This window comes from Plecotus auritus (assembly GCF_963455305.1).
Source record: "Plecotus auritus genome assembly, chromosome: 2".
NCBI lineage: Eukaryota > Metazoa > Chordata > Mammalia > Chiroptera > Vespertilionidae > Plecotus > Plecotus auritus.
In genome coordinates, this window is record NC_137771.1 from 113,241,049 (window position 1) to 113,256,187 (window position 15,139).

General features: G+C 43.8%; 1 protein-coding gene across 5 annotated transcripts in view; it reads right to left on the reverse strand.

The window, feature by feature from the left end:
- The window catches only part of PLOD2 (procollagen-lysine,2-oxoglutarate 5-dioxygenase 2), a 294,498-nt gene extending 279,625 nt beyond the window's left edge, over nucleotides 1-14,873 (reverse strand). For 2 of the 5 annotated variants that reach the window (XM_080654018.1, XM_080654021.1), the window contains exon 1: nucleotides 14,448-14,825. In XM_080654018.1, the coding sequence (XP_080510144.1) occupies nucleotides 14,448-14,556 (109 nt within the window). In that variant the 5' untranslated portion in view covers nucleotides 14,557-14,825. Of the gene's footprint in view, nucleotides 1-14,447 lie in introns of all 5 variants that reach the window. The other 3 variants (XM_080654017.1, XM_080654020.1, XM_080654019.1) reach the window with 3 other exon arrangements.
- Nucleotides 14,874-15,139: the final 266 nt, after the last annotated feature.

The following is a 15,139-nucleotide window of genomic DNA, read 5'->3' on the forward strand; positions in this document are numbered from 1 at the left end:
ACTACGCTGCGGTAAAAAAGAAGGAATTCTTACCATTTGCAACAGCATGGATGGAACTGGAGAGCATTATGCTAAGCAAAATAAGCCAGTCAGAGAAAGATAAATATCACATGATCTCACTCATTTGTGGAATATAATGAACAACATAAACTGATGAACAAAAACAGATCCAGAGACAGAGAAGCGTGGATCAAACCATCAAACCTCAGAGGGAAGGCAGGGGCAGTTGGGGGAAAGGGGGAGAGATCAACCTAAGGACTTATATGCATGCATATAAGACTAACCAATGGACACAGACACTAGGGGGTGAGGGCACGATCGGGGGGTGGAGGGCTTATGGGGGGTAAGGACACACATGTAATACCTTAATCAATAAAGGGGGAAAAAAGAAAAAATAATTTAAAAATAAAAAAATATGCCGTTGCCCAGTTGATGAGAAAGCAGATGGGAAATCAGAACTGCCAAATGACTTTTCAAGGACAGCTCAACTGTCAACTAACTGACCTTTCCCAGGAAACTACTATACGTATACAACTGTAGTTGGGTGTTCTTGTCAAAGTAGCAATATTCTACTGATATTTCTTTTACTTCTCTACTTTCTATGAAAAAAATGAATATGGTGGTACCACCTTTCCGGGAACAAACCCACTTCTAAAATTTATCCTGCGGAATTATCTGCATCTCTAAACAAAGATGCCCATTGCTATATTATATTAGAACAATGTGTAAGTAAATTGTGGTACATCCATTGGAAGAATGCTAAGTAGTCATTAAAAGTCATGTATAGCCAAAACCGGTTTGGCTCAGTGGATAGAGCGTCAGCCTGCGGACTGAAAGGTCCCAGGTTCGATTCCGGTCAAGGGCATGTAACTTGGTTGCGGGCACATCCCCAGTAGGAGGTGTGCAAGAGGCAGCTGATCGATGTTTCTCTCTCATCGATGTTTCTGACTATCTATCCCTCTTCCTTCTCCTCTGTAAAAAATCAATAAAATATATATTTTTTAAAAAAAGAGTTTTAAAAGTCATGTATAGTACTACCTAAAAATATTCACACTATATTGTTAAATGATAAAGGTTACAAGATGAATAACTGTATTGAGAATTTTGGAAGCAACATCTCTGAAATTAAACACTAAGACAGCTTTCAGCTTTCTGACAACTAAGGAAAAATGGAAAGTTTTCATGTTTCATAAAAATTATTGGATAAGTGTTTATCTTCAAAAGAACACTTTTCTTTATCCTTACCGTAAACTTATGAGTTAACCTTTTATAACATGAAAACATGTTTATACTGTAAACTATTGTAAGGAATGAAAAGGGGGAATTATTTTTTAAAAAAAAGAAGTGAAGAGATATTTACTTCTAGAGAGGAAATGGATTCTGGAAGAATTTTTGAAGTTTAGTTAATTAAATAAATGTAGATTTATGAAAGTATGTCAATTCATGTTAGCAAATGTAAATTACTCAAAACCAAGAATTAAAGCAATACCAAAAGACTTACAGACAAAAATACATGAAAACTTCCACCTATCAAAAAAAACCCAGACTGTCTAACCAGGGGTGGGAACCTTTTTTCTGCCAAGGGCCATTTGGATATTTATAACATCATTTGTGGGTCATATGAAATTATCAACTCAAAAATTAGCCTGCTATGTTTGGTCAAACATTTAATTAATTCACCCCTAATGCTTGGCAGACGAAATGATTTCATGGGCCTTATTCTGCCTACGGGCCAGACTTTCCCCACCCCTGGTACTAGCTACGGTTATGCTGATATGTCCTTCATGAAAGTATAAAAATGTCTAGCTTCCTCATGTCTAGGAAAAACCATTTCTCCTGCATTACTTACACACAACACTTCTGACAAGAGATATGGCTTTTCCCCCTACACTGATCAATTCTCCCACACCAACTGGGTATCCTGTAATTCAATTCAATTCAATTCAATTCAATTCAACCAGAATGACTGCATACCCCCCAGATTAAAATTATTAATTCTATAAAACTGCTCCCACTTCAGATGCCAATCGCAAGTAGTAAGTCCCTGTTATCCACAATTTCTGTATGACTTGGTTACAAATCAGAGGTTCCCAAGACCCTCTCAGGTTCAATAATTGGCTAGAGTATTTTAGTTTATTTATTTACTTTATTTTTTTTTGTTGTTAATCCTCACCTTAGGATATTTTTTTCATTGATTTTTAGGGAGATTGGAAGAGAGAGGGAAAGACAGAGAGAAACATCAATGTGAGAGAAACACATCGATTGGTTGCTTCCTGCACGAGGCCTGACCAGGGCCCAGGCTGGAGAGAAGCTTGCAACCAAGGTACGTGCCCTTGACTGGAATCGAACCCAGGACCCTTTGGTCCGCAGGCCGATGCTCTATCTGCTGAGCCAAACCAACTAGGGCCACAAAGAGTATTTTAAAAGATACAAGTGAATAGCTATATGAAGAGATACATAGAGTAAGTAAGGTCAGGAAGGATCCCATGGAGTTGGGGTGCACCACCTCCTGGATTATAAATGTATCACCACCCCAGAAGCTCTACAAATTCCGTACTTCAGAGATTTGTATAGAGGCTTCATCATGTAGGCATGAATGATTACTTATTTTCTAACCCCTTTCTCTCTTCAGAAGGTTGTGGGTGGGACTCACAGTTCTAAGATTCTAATCTTGGCTTTGTCTTTCTAGTAACCAGCCCCTATCCCAGAGCCCACCAAGAGCTGTTTCATTGGAACAAAAATGCTCCTGTCACCCAAGAGCCTTGTGTCTGGAACCAAAGTCAAACACCAAATAACAGCAGGAACTGGGGGCAGAGACAAAATACATATATTTTTATTATTTCATGACTTATTAATACCTATCTATCCATGGACTTCCTGCACTCCAAGCCTGGAGAAGAAAGAGCTGTGTGTAAAAGAAAGTGATGAGAAGTAAAGAGTGGAATAGAAGAGTGGAGAAAGAAAAGCTGACCGAGGACACAGAACCTAAGCCCCTAGGATGCTAGGTATGCAGGGCTCAGCTAGAGTCAGAGGAGAGCAGAATTCTGAGTCTCTACTTTGTAAATCTGTTCATTTCTTTGCTTTGGTGCTTTTCCAGTTTCAGGTTTTTTGTTTTGCTCTGGGTTACTTAGTAAAGTCACTGTTTAAAAAATTCCAGCCCTGTTTAAACTAAACGAAGAAGAAAGGAGAATTGTCCTTCTCCAGACATGGCTGACAGGAATTTCAGAGAGTCTGGACTGGCAGGGCACTCTGGTCACAGCTGTGGTGCCAACTTGAGGCCAGAAATGACCCAGCAAGGCTAGAGATGGAGAGAGAAGACCTCTGAAGACGAGGGGCCTCACAGCTGGCTTGGGCGTGACTGGAAAATCCCATCAAAGGGCCAGTTTGCCCTCATCTTAATAGCTCTTTAAGACTTCCCCAGGGAAGGCATTAGGGAGAGCATTTTAGTCTGCCTCTAAACTGATAGCCTGCTTCTATGTTTTAAGGAATTACTTAAATTCTGTATTTGCTCCTTTTTTGGGGATGCTAAAATAGTGCTGGTGTTTAGTATACTGCTAGAATCAGAAAAAAATATGATTACATGTTTAAAAATCCAGTTAGAGCCCTGGCCAGCATGGATCATTGGTTAGAGCATCAGCCTGAGCACCAGAGGGTGACAGGTTCAATTCCCAGTCAAGGGCACATACCTAGGTTGCAGGTTTGATCCTTGCCCCCAGTCGGGGCATGGTGGAGGGGGCAACCAATCCATGTTTCTCTCTCACATGGATCTTTCTCTTTGCTCTCTCTCTCCTCCTCCCTCCTCCCTCCACTCTCTAAAAACGGAGAAAATAAAATAGCCTCACTCCTCTGGTGTAAACTAAAAAAAACAAACAAACAAAAAAACAACAACACAAATATACAAAAAAACAGCTAGAGAATAGATTTAAAATACCTAAAAGTAACTGGCTCCCTTCTTAGCCCAGTGTATTGCACCAGTAAGTAATTAACACCCTAAGGACCCATGCAAGTTTGGCTTCAAAACAGCAAAATAGACTAGTCAGTGGGCTGATAGGACATGGGCTCTGTGTTGGGACTCGATGGTCAATGGAACTAAGAAGTATAGCTTCTGGGACTTTTCCTGAACAATGTCCCAGAATTAGAAACCCAAAAATGCCCAGCTAGCATGACTCAGTGGTTGAACATCAACCTATGAACCCGGAGGTCATGGTTTGATTCCTAGTCAAGGCATATGCCCAGGTTGTGGGCTCAATCACCAGGGGGGTCATGAGGGAGGCAGCCAATAGGTGATTCTCTCTTATCACTGATGTCTTTGTCTCTCTCTCCCTCTCCCTTCCTCTCTGGAATCATTAAAAATATATTTAAAAAAAGAAACCCAAGACTACCAGGATTCCACAAACTTCTTCCACTTGCTGTTGTGCCTGCAGAGGGTGAAGCTATGTAGCAAAATGTCTTTTCTAAATCGCTTTAGTGTCCTTGAATGTCTGGGGCTGACTGGGGGTGGTGGTGAGAGCAATAAACTGCATGTGTTTGAAAGTCCCTTTGTGCCACAAGAATCTTTACCAAATGGGTGTCATAGCACAGAGGGGCAAAACACAGCTTTTAAATCAGAGGAAAACCCTCTTTGTCTTTGGAAAGAACTTTATAACATACTAGAGGCCCAGTGCACCAAATTCATGCACGGGGGGTGGGGAGGGTCCCCTCAGCCCAGCCTGCACCCTCTCCATTCCAGAACACCTCAGGGGATGTCAGACTGCCAGCTTAAGGAATCGGGCCTAAACCAGCAGTCGGACATCCCTCTCACAATCCAGGACCACTGGCTTCTAACTGCTCACCTCCCTGCCTGCCTTATCGCCCCTAACTGCCCCCCCTGCCAACCTGATCACCCCTAACCACTTCTGCCTGCTGGCCTAATTGCCCCTAACTGCTCCCCCCGCTGGCCTGGTCGCCACTTACTGCCCCCCCCTGCTAGCCTGGTCGCCCCCAACTGCACCCCTCTGGCAGCCTGGTTGCCCCAAACTGCCCCCCTGCCAGTCTGGTTGCCCCCAAATGCCCCCCTGCTGGCCTGGCCACCCCCAACTTCCCCCCTGCAAGCCTGGTCACCCCCAATTTCCGCCCCCCAGCCGGCCTGGTCGCCCCATGCAGGCTGCTGTTCAGTCATCTGTCTGGTCATTTAGGTCATGACAGCCCTTGGCTTTTTATATATTAGGATTAGTAGTAAGTAGCTCTAGATGGGTGGCTCAGTTGGTTGAGCGTTGCTCCATGCACTAAAAGGTTTCAGGTTTGATTCCCCGTCAGGGCACATACCCAGGTTATGGGTTTGATCCTGGTTTGGGGCACGTAGAAAAGGCAACTGATAGATGTTTCTCTCTCACATCAATATTCCTTTCCCTCCTTTCCTCTCTCTAAACATATCCTTGGGTGAGAATTAAAAAATAATAATCTACACCAGTGGTCGGCAAACTGTGGCTCGCGAGCCACATGCGGCTGGCGAGCCGCGGTTTGCCACTCTGTTGACTGAGTTTGCCAACCACTGATCTACACTAATAAGAGAAACATGCAAATTGACCGTACCTCCGCTATGCCCACAAGCGATGCCCACCAGCCAATCAGGAGCGAGTATGCAAATTAACCCAACCAAGATGGCTGTGGCCACGGAGCAATGGAGGAAGCCAAGCTTCCTGGCCTGCCCTGGCCTCCGCTCAAGGCTACAAAGCTTCAATTATAGAAGATAAATAAATCCCAGATACCAGGGCCTCTGCTAGGGTCGCCAGGGGGCATGGATGGCCTGCAAACCACCACAGGCCCCTCACCCAGGCCGCCACACGCCCCAAGGGAACCCCTACCCTGATCCAGGACACCCTTCAGGCCAAACCAGCCGGCTCCCATCCATGCACCAGACCTCTATCCTATCTAATAAAAGAGTAATATGCAAATTGACCATCACTCCAACACACAAGATGGCTGCTCCCATGTGGACACAAGATGGCCACCACAAGATGGCCAGAAGGAGAGGGCAGTTGGGAGGGACCAGGCCTGCAAGGGAGGGCAGTTGGGGGCGACCAGGCCTGCAGGGAAGGGCAGTTGGGGGGGACCAGGCCTACAGGAGAGAGAAGTTAGGGGGGACCAGGTTGGCAGGGGAGAGCAGTTAGGGGTGACCAGACCTGCAAGGGAGGGCAGTTAGGGGCAATCAGACTGGCAGGGGAGAGGTTAGGGATGATCAGGCTGGCAGGCAGAAGCGGTTAGGGGCAATCAAGAAGGCAGGCAGGCAAGCAGTTGGGAGCCAGCAGTCCTGGATTGTGAGAGGAATCCCAGATTGGAGAGGATGCAGGCTGGGCTGAGGGACACACCCCACCCCACCCCCGTGCACAAATTTCGTGCACCAGGCCTCTAGTAATTACATAATAGTAGTAACTAGAAAATAAATACAATTCTTTTTAAATGTTTGAGAATGTAATCATAAAGAAAATGCACAGATGAGCAATTAATATAATAAACACTAGGATGTCTTATGCATCCAAAATAATAAAAGCAATAGTAAAGTCAACATGATAATTAATATCACAAATGAAATTTAATTTCAACTCTGGCCCACTTTAGAAACTCAACCATGTTTGTTACAAACATTTCCTCACCATTTAGTTTCCCATGATAGTTGTTTGAACATACCTTTGCTGTTTGAATTTTGTTTTAAAGTTACCCTGAGTGGGAAACATTAAAAGTTATTTGAACCTGACCAGGATGGCTCAGAGGTTGAGTGTCAACCTATGAACCAAGAGGTTACCTGTTCAATTCCCAGTCAGGGCACATGCTTGGGTTGCAGGCTTGATCACCAGTGTGAAAAGTGCAGGAGGCAGCCCATAGATGTTTCTATCTCTATATTTCTCCCTTCCCTCTCTCTAAAATCAATAAAAAACATATTTTTTAAAGTTATTTGAAGTTACTGTATTTTTAAATTATAAACGGTATTTTTTGAAGGGGCATTCTTGTAACACTGTTAATCCTATGTAATAAAAGTCTAATATGCTAAGTGTCTGGACAACCGGTCAGCGATTCAACGAATCAAAGCATAATAAGCTAATGATATGCTAGTTCAACCGCTCGCTCTGATGTGCACTGACCACCAGGGGGAAAATAGTCAATCAGTTGACCAGTCACTATGATGTGCACTGACCACCAGGGGGCAGACGCTCCGACCGGTATGTTAGCTTGCTGCTGAGGTCCAGCCAATAGGGACTAGGTGAGATGGGCCGGACATGCTCTGGAGCCCTCCCACGGTTCCTCCTGGGCTGGCCAACCTCCTGCATCCCTCCTCAGCCCCGATCATGCACCGGTGGGGTCCCTTGGCCTGGCCTGTGCCCTCTCACAATCCAAGACCCCTCGGGGGATGTTGGAGACCCGGTTTCAACCCAATCCCACAGGCCAGGCTGAGAGACCGCACTGGTGCACGAATTCGTGCACCAGGCCTCTAGTAGGGTAATAATCAGTTCTGTACTCCTAGACCACTTTCAGTAGCATGATTACGAAACACAGGTGGCAAAAGATGGGTCTTGGCTAGTAAGTAGTATAAGGACAACAAATCATAACACTGTTTACGATTCTACTGCTCTGGATATCTATTTCTTGGGTAACTAAAATCTCAATAGCTCTGATTATCGGTTCAATCATTTCACTTTAATTTAGTGAGGTAAGCACATAACGTACACAAAAAAAAGTTAGTATAACAGAAAAATATCTTTCACTTTTAAAGAAACCAATGTCTCAGTTTAGCCTAATTTATAGCAACAGTTGAAGAATAAAAGTACTCATTGATAAATGTGTTAATCATTTCCTGCCAGGAACCTAGCCACAAATTTATAATCAAGTTTCTAGACCAAATTTCTAAAAAACACACACATGCTCTGAAGAAATATGCATCTCCTTTCCAAATAGCCATCAGAGTGTTTCATTCATTTCTGATCATAAGCACACTATTTACACCAAAGTACTTGTCTAGTTAGCATCAAGTGTCATGTTTAAAATGGTATAACAGAGAAGTTCTATGTTTGAATTCAAAGGTCTAAAATGAAAAACAGGCCTTTCCAAAAGGTAGAAATGTCCAGTCATAAGATTAGGGCTAACTACAGTTAACACTGCTGTGCGCTATATATAGAAAAGTTGTTCAGAGAACTAATCCTAAGAGCTCTCATCAACAAAGAAAATGTTTTCCTTTTCCTTTTATTGTATCTATATGAGAACATAGATGTGAACTGAACCTAATGTGGTAATAATTTCCACACTATATGTAAATCAAATTATCAGGCTGTGCACCTTAATCTTTAAAAAATAAATCAATAAATAACAGGCCTCTCAAATGCCCAGAGCCCACAGTGACTGTCCAGAGTCTGGCTCTTTCCAAGGGAGCAGAAGATCTGCATGAGCCACAGCTTAAGTGGGACTGTCGCCTTCTAAGGCACAGGCTGGCACAACTTTTGTCTACAGGGCAGAAGGTCATATAGTCTCTACAACTAATCAACTGTACACTTAGCACCAAAGCAACCACAGACGATATGTAAATGGATAATTGTGGCTGTGAGCCAATAAAACTTTATGGACCCTGAAAATTGAATTTCATGTATTTTCACATGGAACAATACATTATTTTTCCTTTGCTATTTTTCAACCATTGAAAAATGTAAAAACCATTGTTAACTCACCAACCATATTTAAACAAGTAGCCATATCTGTCCCATGGGATTTGGCCTTGGGTCCATAGTTTGTCACCCTGACCTGGGTCACAGTTTGCCTTCATTTTTTACCTATCCCCCCATAATGTAAACCTACAAGGCATGTGCCTTTTCTTTTAGCAATGAGTTCCTTTGCTTCTTTAGGTCTCTAATGCCCACAGGCCCCAAAGTCCAACAAAACAATAAAGAGGTCAAGAAAGACATGGAGCATGGACTGAAGAAAGGGCACGTGCCCCTCTCATGTTGCTTTACAGCTATGTGATCTTCTGCAAGTTATATAACCATTCCAAATCTCCATTTCAGCATGTATAAAAAGAGGATCATGGTATCCAACCAATGAATGCATTTCTGAAGGAATTCAGAAATGAGCAGGGAAAGTAGAGCAAAAAATATAACATATGGAGAAGAATTGCCCACCACAATTCAAAAACAAGGCCTTGCCTGATTATTCACTGGTAAATTGCAAGACCATGGTAGTCTAGTGTATGATCTACACTACATGGTAGTGTAGTGTATGATCCTGGGTAGAGACAGGAAGCTCAGTGAATTTAATTAAATCCTGGGAAAAGAAGCAGCTAGCAATCTCATTGACTGCATGCTACTTTTCATAATTCTCTGAGTGGACTAAAAGCAACAAACATAAATTAAGAATCTTCTCCCCTGCCGACCTGATTGCCCCTAATGCCCTCCCCTACCAGCCTGGTCACCCCTAACTGCCCTCTCCTGCCGGCCTGGTCACCCCTAACTGCCCTCCCCTGCTGGCCTGATCACCCTCAACTGCCCTCCCCTACCAGCCATCTTTGACCACATGGGGGCTGCCATCTTGTGTGTTGGAGTGATGGTCAATTTGCATATTACTTCTTTATTATATAGGATTTTTTATCTTTATCTTTTTCTTCTTCTTCCTCTTCTTAAAGAATAACTTTCAACATTTCATGTAATACTGGTTTGGTGGTGATGAACTCCTTTAGCTTTATCTTGTCTGTGAAGCTCTTTATCTGACCTTCAATTCTAAATGAAAGCTTTGCTGGATAGAGTAATCTTGGATGTAGGTCCTTGCTATTCATCACTTTGAATATTTCTTGCCACTCCCTTCGGCCTGCTTAGTTTCTATTGAGAAATCTGCTCACAGTCCTTTGGGTGCTCCCTAGTAGGTAACCAACTGCTTTTCTCTTGCTGCATTTAAGATTCTCTCTTTTGTCTTTAGCCCTTAGCATTTTAATTATGATATGTCTTGATGTGGACCTCTTTGGGTTACTCTTGTTCAGGACTCTCTATGCTTCCTAGACTTGTAAGTCTATTTCTTTCACCAGTTAGGGAAAGTTTTCTGTTATTATTTCTTCAAATGGGTTTTCAATATCTTGCTCTTCTTCTGGCACCCCCATGATGCGAATGTTGGTATGCTTGAATTTGTCCCAGAAGCTCCTTACATCAAGCATGTCAAACTTACACTTTCTTCATTTTTTATTTTTATTTTTTTAAATATATTTTATTGATATTTTACAGAGAGGAAGGGAGAGGGATAGAGAGTTAGAAACATCGATGAGAGAGAGACATCGATCAGCTGCCTCCTGCACACCTCCCACTGGGGATGTGCCCGCAACCAAGGTACATGCCCTTGACCAGAATCGAACCCGGGACCCTTCAGTCCGCAGGCCGACGCTCTATCCACTGAGCCAAACCGGTTTCGGCTACTTTCTTCATTTTTTAAATTTTTTCCATTTTGCTCTTTTGTTTGGGTGATTTTTGCTTCCTCATATTTCAAATCATTGATTTGATTCTCAGAATTCTCTACTCTACAGTTGAATACCTGTAAATTATTCTTTATTTCAGTCTGTGTATGCTCACTAAAGTCCCTTGGAGGTCTCAAGGAGATTCTTGAGTAACCTTATAACAGTGGTTTTGAACTCTATATCCCATAGTTTGCTTTCTTCAATTTCCTTCATTTGTGACATGTTTCTTTGTTTCCACATTTCGGCTGCTTCCCTGTGTTTGTTTCTATGTAATGGGTAGAGCTGCTATGTCTCCTTGAATTGATAGAGTGACCTTGTGTAGTATGTGTCCTATAGGGCCCAGTGGCTCAGCCTCCCCAATAACCTGAGGTGGATACTCCTGGTGCACCCCTCTGTGGGCTGTGTGCACAGTCTTATTGTAGTTGAGACTTGATTGCTATTGGTGTCACTGGAAGGAACTGAACTCCAGGCCAATTGGCTGTGGTGACCAGCGACTACAGTGGGAGAGCTACTGTGCAGGAGACATCCCTATGGAGAAGCACTTGCTTCAGTGGGGCTTTGGTGCTGAGTCTGCCCCTTGAGTGTGTCACTTGCATGTGTAGAGCTACAATCTGGTATGGTCTGACACTGACCACTAGGTGCATTGGCTCTTGGGTCTCTGGGGAAGTGCAAAGTCAGCCACTGCCTGGAGCCACCAAGCAGGAGCTACAGAGAGATCTGCAGATTCCTCCTTTTTGTATTGGGTTTGGAAGTGCCCAGGCAAGGCCTAGCTATGAAGCAAGGCAGGCTGGTACTAGTGCCAGGTCTTGGGTCTTTTATTAATAGGTTTGGGGCTCCCTGACCCAGTTGCAGCTTGTTTGAGAGATTTTAGCAAAGTCTGAAGCCTGAGGAGGGACATGCCATTCATATGCAAAAGCCACTGTACACAGGTCAGGTGGGGCTGCAAATTGGATGGGGTGGGGTCTCAGGGAATCGCTATGGAAGAACAAACAGAAATGGCTTCCAGTCAGCCCTGTGACCAGGGAGGTCCTGGGTATATAATTTTAAGGTAAAATTCCATAAATGAATCTAGGAGAAAAATGATTGTTTTTAACCAGAATCTTATTTAGATTCTTTCCATGGTAAAAACAAAGTGACAACCAAAAAGGAATAAAAATAGCGCTCAGCAGAATGCTCAGTAAATGTAACAAAAAGCAGTGTTCTTAACTTTGGTCAATACACAGCATCAAAGCTAGGAAAAACTTTATTTCAAATTCTGATTAATGTGATTCAACTAGTACATTCTCTCCTTCAGTGGAAAATCACTACAAATGTTTACTTTTAAAAAAGAGTTGCTATTATCATTCCAATAACACTATAATGCAACATTGCCTCACATACATATTTTTCTAATCCAGTGGTTTTCATCCCTTCAGGAGACATTTGGCCAATTTTCATTTTGAGACCTTTTTTGTTCTCACACCTGGAAGAGGGTGTTCTTGGCATCTAGTGGGTAGAGGCCAAGGTAGCTGCTAAACCAAGTACAATGACAGGACAACACCTACAATACATAATTATCTGGCTCAAAATGTCAATAGGGCCAAGAAACTATTTCTTCATAGCTAACTGGGACATGGTGACAAATACAGGGAGTTAGAGATGATAAGCACTCTTCTTACAGACCTCCTATGAAGCTACACAACTTATAGTTCTAGAGTTTACTTGATATTTACATAGACAAATAAAAGTTTCCTATTAAATAATTTTCACTTGAAGTATTTTAGGGAGAAAACAGAGCATAGCCCAGAATTCTAGCCATAGTATCAATCAGTGTGCCATCTATATCTATTAGCTTATCACATCTACCTTAAAAAAGTTTATAACCAAATTGGCTACTGCTGGCTCTATGTATTATAAATTAATATTTTTCTGTATTTAGGAGTTAATTGAATTTCCCATGGCCACCCACCAAAAGCAACCAGTCCTCAGATTTCAGCAATGGGTTCTATATGGTCATCTTCTTAGGAAAACATTCATATCTGAAATTCCCTGTCTCTGATGTTATAGTCCATTAAAACTTTACTGTGCAGCTCCATGAAATTTAAAAACCAGAGTGGGAAAGGAAGGTGATTTGGACTGTAAACTTAAAGGCAGCAACAAAAAAAAGTCTTCTATAAAAAGTAAAGGATATTGGTGATTAAATGAAATAAAATAGACAAAGGCTGAAGAGGTCCCTATAAAAGTAGCAAAGTCCTTAGAGGTTATTTTATTTCCCAGTAAGATTCCTTGGGTGTTTCATAAAGAAAGTCATTTTTCTGGTGAAGTTTTTTTGAAATGTCTCCATTTCCATGTATGCTAAAGACATTTACTTGCCTATTTTCTAGCTGATACACTAAAAGAAAAAGTTTGTCATGAAAAAATTCAGTTCAAATTTAAAGGAACCACAGAGGGTTCAAAAATCCATTTTGAAACCATCAGATATATCTGAGAGAAAGAAAAGCATTGTATTAACTGACAGAAACCCATTTGAAGTTTCTCAAGCTAACAAAGCAGGAATGTAAAAACATGTTTACCCATTTAAGTCTTCTTAAACATTTAAAGATGAAGATAGGCCCTGGCCAGGTGGCTCAGTTGTTTGGAGCCTCCTCCTGTGCACCAAAAGGGTGCAGGTTTGATTCCTGGTCAGTGTACACACCTAGTTTGTGGGTTCCATGCCTGGTTGGGCATATAAGGAAGGCAACCTATGCTTTTCTCTCACACTGCTGTTTCTCTCTCCCCTGCTTCCTCCTCTCTAAATATAAATATATATAGATAGATAGATAGATAGATATCTCAGGTGAGGATTTTAAAGATAAAGACAAAACTATTACTTCTGAGTTTAAGCCTAAAAGCAAAATTCAAGCAGAAAAGTGGCTTATGTACTTGAAAGAAAGAAAGAAAGAAAGAAAGAAAGAAAGAAAGAAAGAAAGAAAGAAAGAAAAGGAAAGAAGGAAGGAAGGAAGGAAGGAAGGAAGGAAGGAAGGAAGGAAGGAAGGAAGGAAGGAAGGAAGGAAGGAGCCAAAATGATCCTAATTAAAAAAAAAAAAAGTATAGCAGGACATTTACATGCAAGATCTAATTTCAGATAATTGAGCACAAAAGTGGAAAACTGCAAGAATACCTCATGTATGACAAATGGCAGCAAAGTTATGTTTAGACAAACATGTGGTGAGACTGTCTTTAATCTAGCTAAATGTAAAAAGTGTTGTTTTACATGAACTTGCCAATTCACTGCAAATCCAGCTTCTGAAAACAAGAACCGGCACCAGGTTTAGGAAAAGGGTGGTTAAGGGGAGAATCTGTGTCCACAGCTTCCCCTCCAAATCCCCAAGGAGGAAAGCTGCTGCCTAAAGGTATTGAGTAGTTAGGCAGCCCTACTGAAAACAACCAGTTTTGAGAGTTGTTTTTGGCAAGAGGTTAGGTGTTACCCGCTGCGTCCTGGGGCACTTGGAAGGAATGTGTCACCATCAATCAGAAAATACACTGTTTAGGTCAGGGAGGGAGTACTGCCTCGTCCAACACGGATGAATCATGCACCTCCAGGAAAGGAGGAAAAAGAAGAGTTGCAAGAAAGGTGTTGGTGCCTAGGGACCTGCAAGACCAAAAGGAAATCCCGACTTGCAGTACAAAAATTCCTGCGCTCAGGTTACTGGGAATTCCAGGAGCAGTGAGGGCGGGCACCCCAACTCTGCCCAGGAGTAGCGAGGGCGGGCGGGCACCCCCACTCTGCCCCGGGGAGCAGCAACACAGAGAGCTGTTCTGGAGGAGAACTACTCGGTCTGGTGCAGAGGAGCAGTCCATCCCACCTACCTCGGAGGGCCTGGAGAGCGCAGAGTATCTACTGACCCCTGCGGTGCTGGGGAGACGGGCTACCCACCTACTCACCTTGCAAGGCCCAAGCCTAGAGATGAAGGATGAATGGACTGCCCCCAGCGAGCCTCAGGAGACGGGTGCGTACCGCGCGAGTGCTCACCTGTGGGGATGCTGGAGGGCTTCTCCGAGTCTGCACCTAAGCAGGGACTCCAGGGCTGAAGGACGAGGGCCAACAACAGCAGCTGAGGCTTCACAGTGCAACCCCCCATCTTCGGCCCCTCGAAGGCCCGCGCGTGCTCGGGCACCCCCACCTCCCGGCGGCGGCGAACTTCTCGCGAGAGCGCGGAGTGTCCAGGTCCTTCCCGGCCGACAACTACGGCGACTATGGCCGGAAAGAGCGAGCCAAGTGTGGGGAGCCGGACAGCAGCCAGGATCGGTCCTTCGCGAAGGCGTCCGGGGCGCGGCGGGCAACTTATAGGCTTCCCCAGGGGGAGGCGATGGGGCGGGCCGCGCCCTGGCTATTGGCCGCCGCTGAGCCGCCGCGCCGCTGCGTGCGCCTGTGCGGTCGGTTTCCGGCCCCACGTCTGGGACTGTTTGCTCCACGCAGACCTATTTAGGGACCGTCTGCGGCTACGTGTAGAGGCGCACGCAGGGCTTCTGGCTGGAACCGGGAAGTGTGTGCTTAGTTTGGGAGTGGGCCTGCGAGCGCGGGGAGGAGCAGGGGGCGGGCGGCGCTCCCCTCCTGCCTCTGCTGCCCCAGCACCAGACGCTTTCTTTCCGTCAGCCACTAAGGGTGAGACTTGGCTCTTCTCTGCATTTGGATACTATCCTTGTCCGAGTAACTGTAAATCC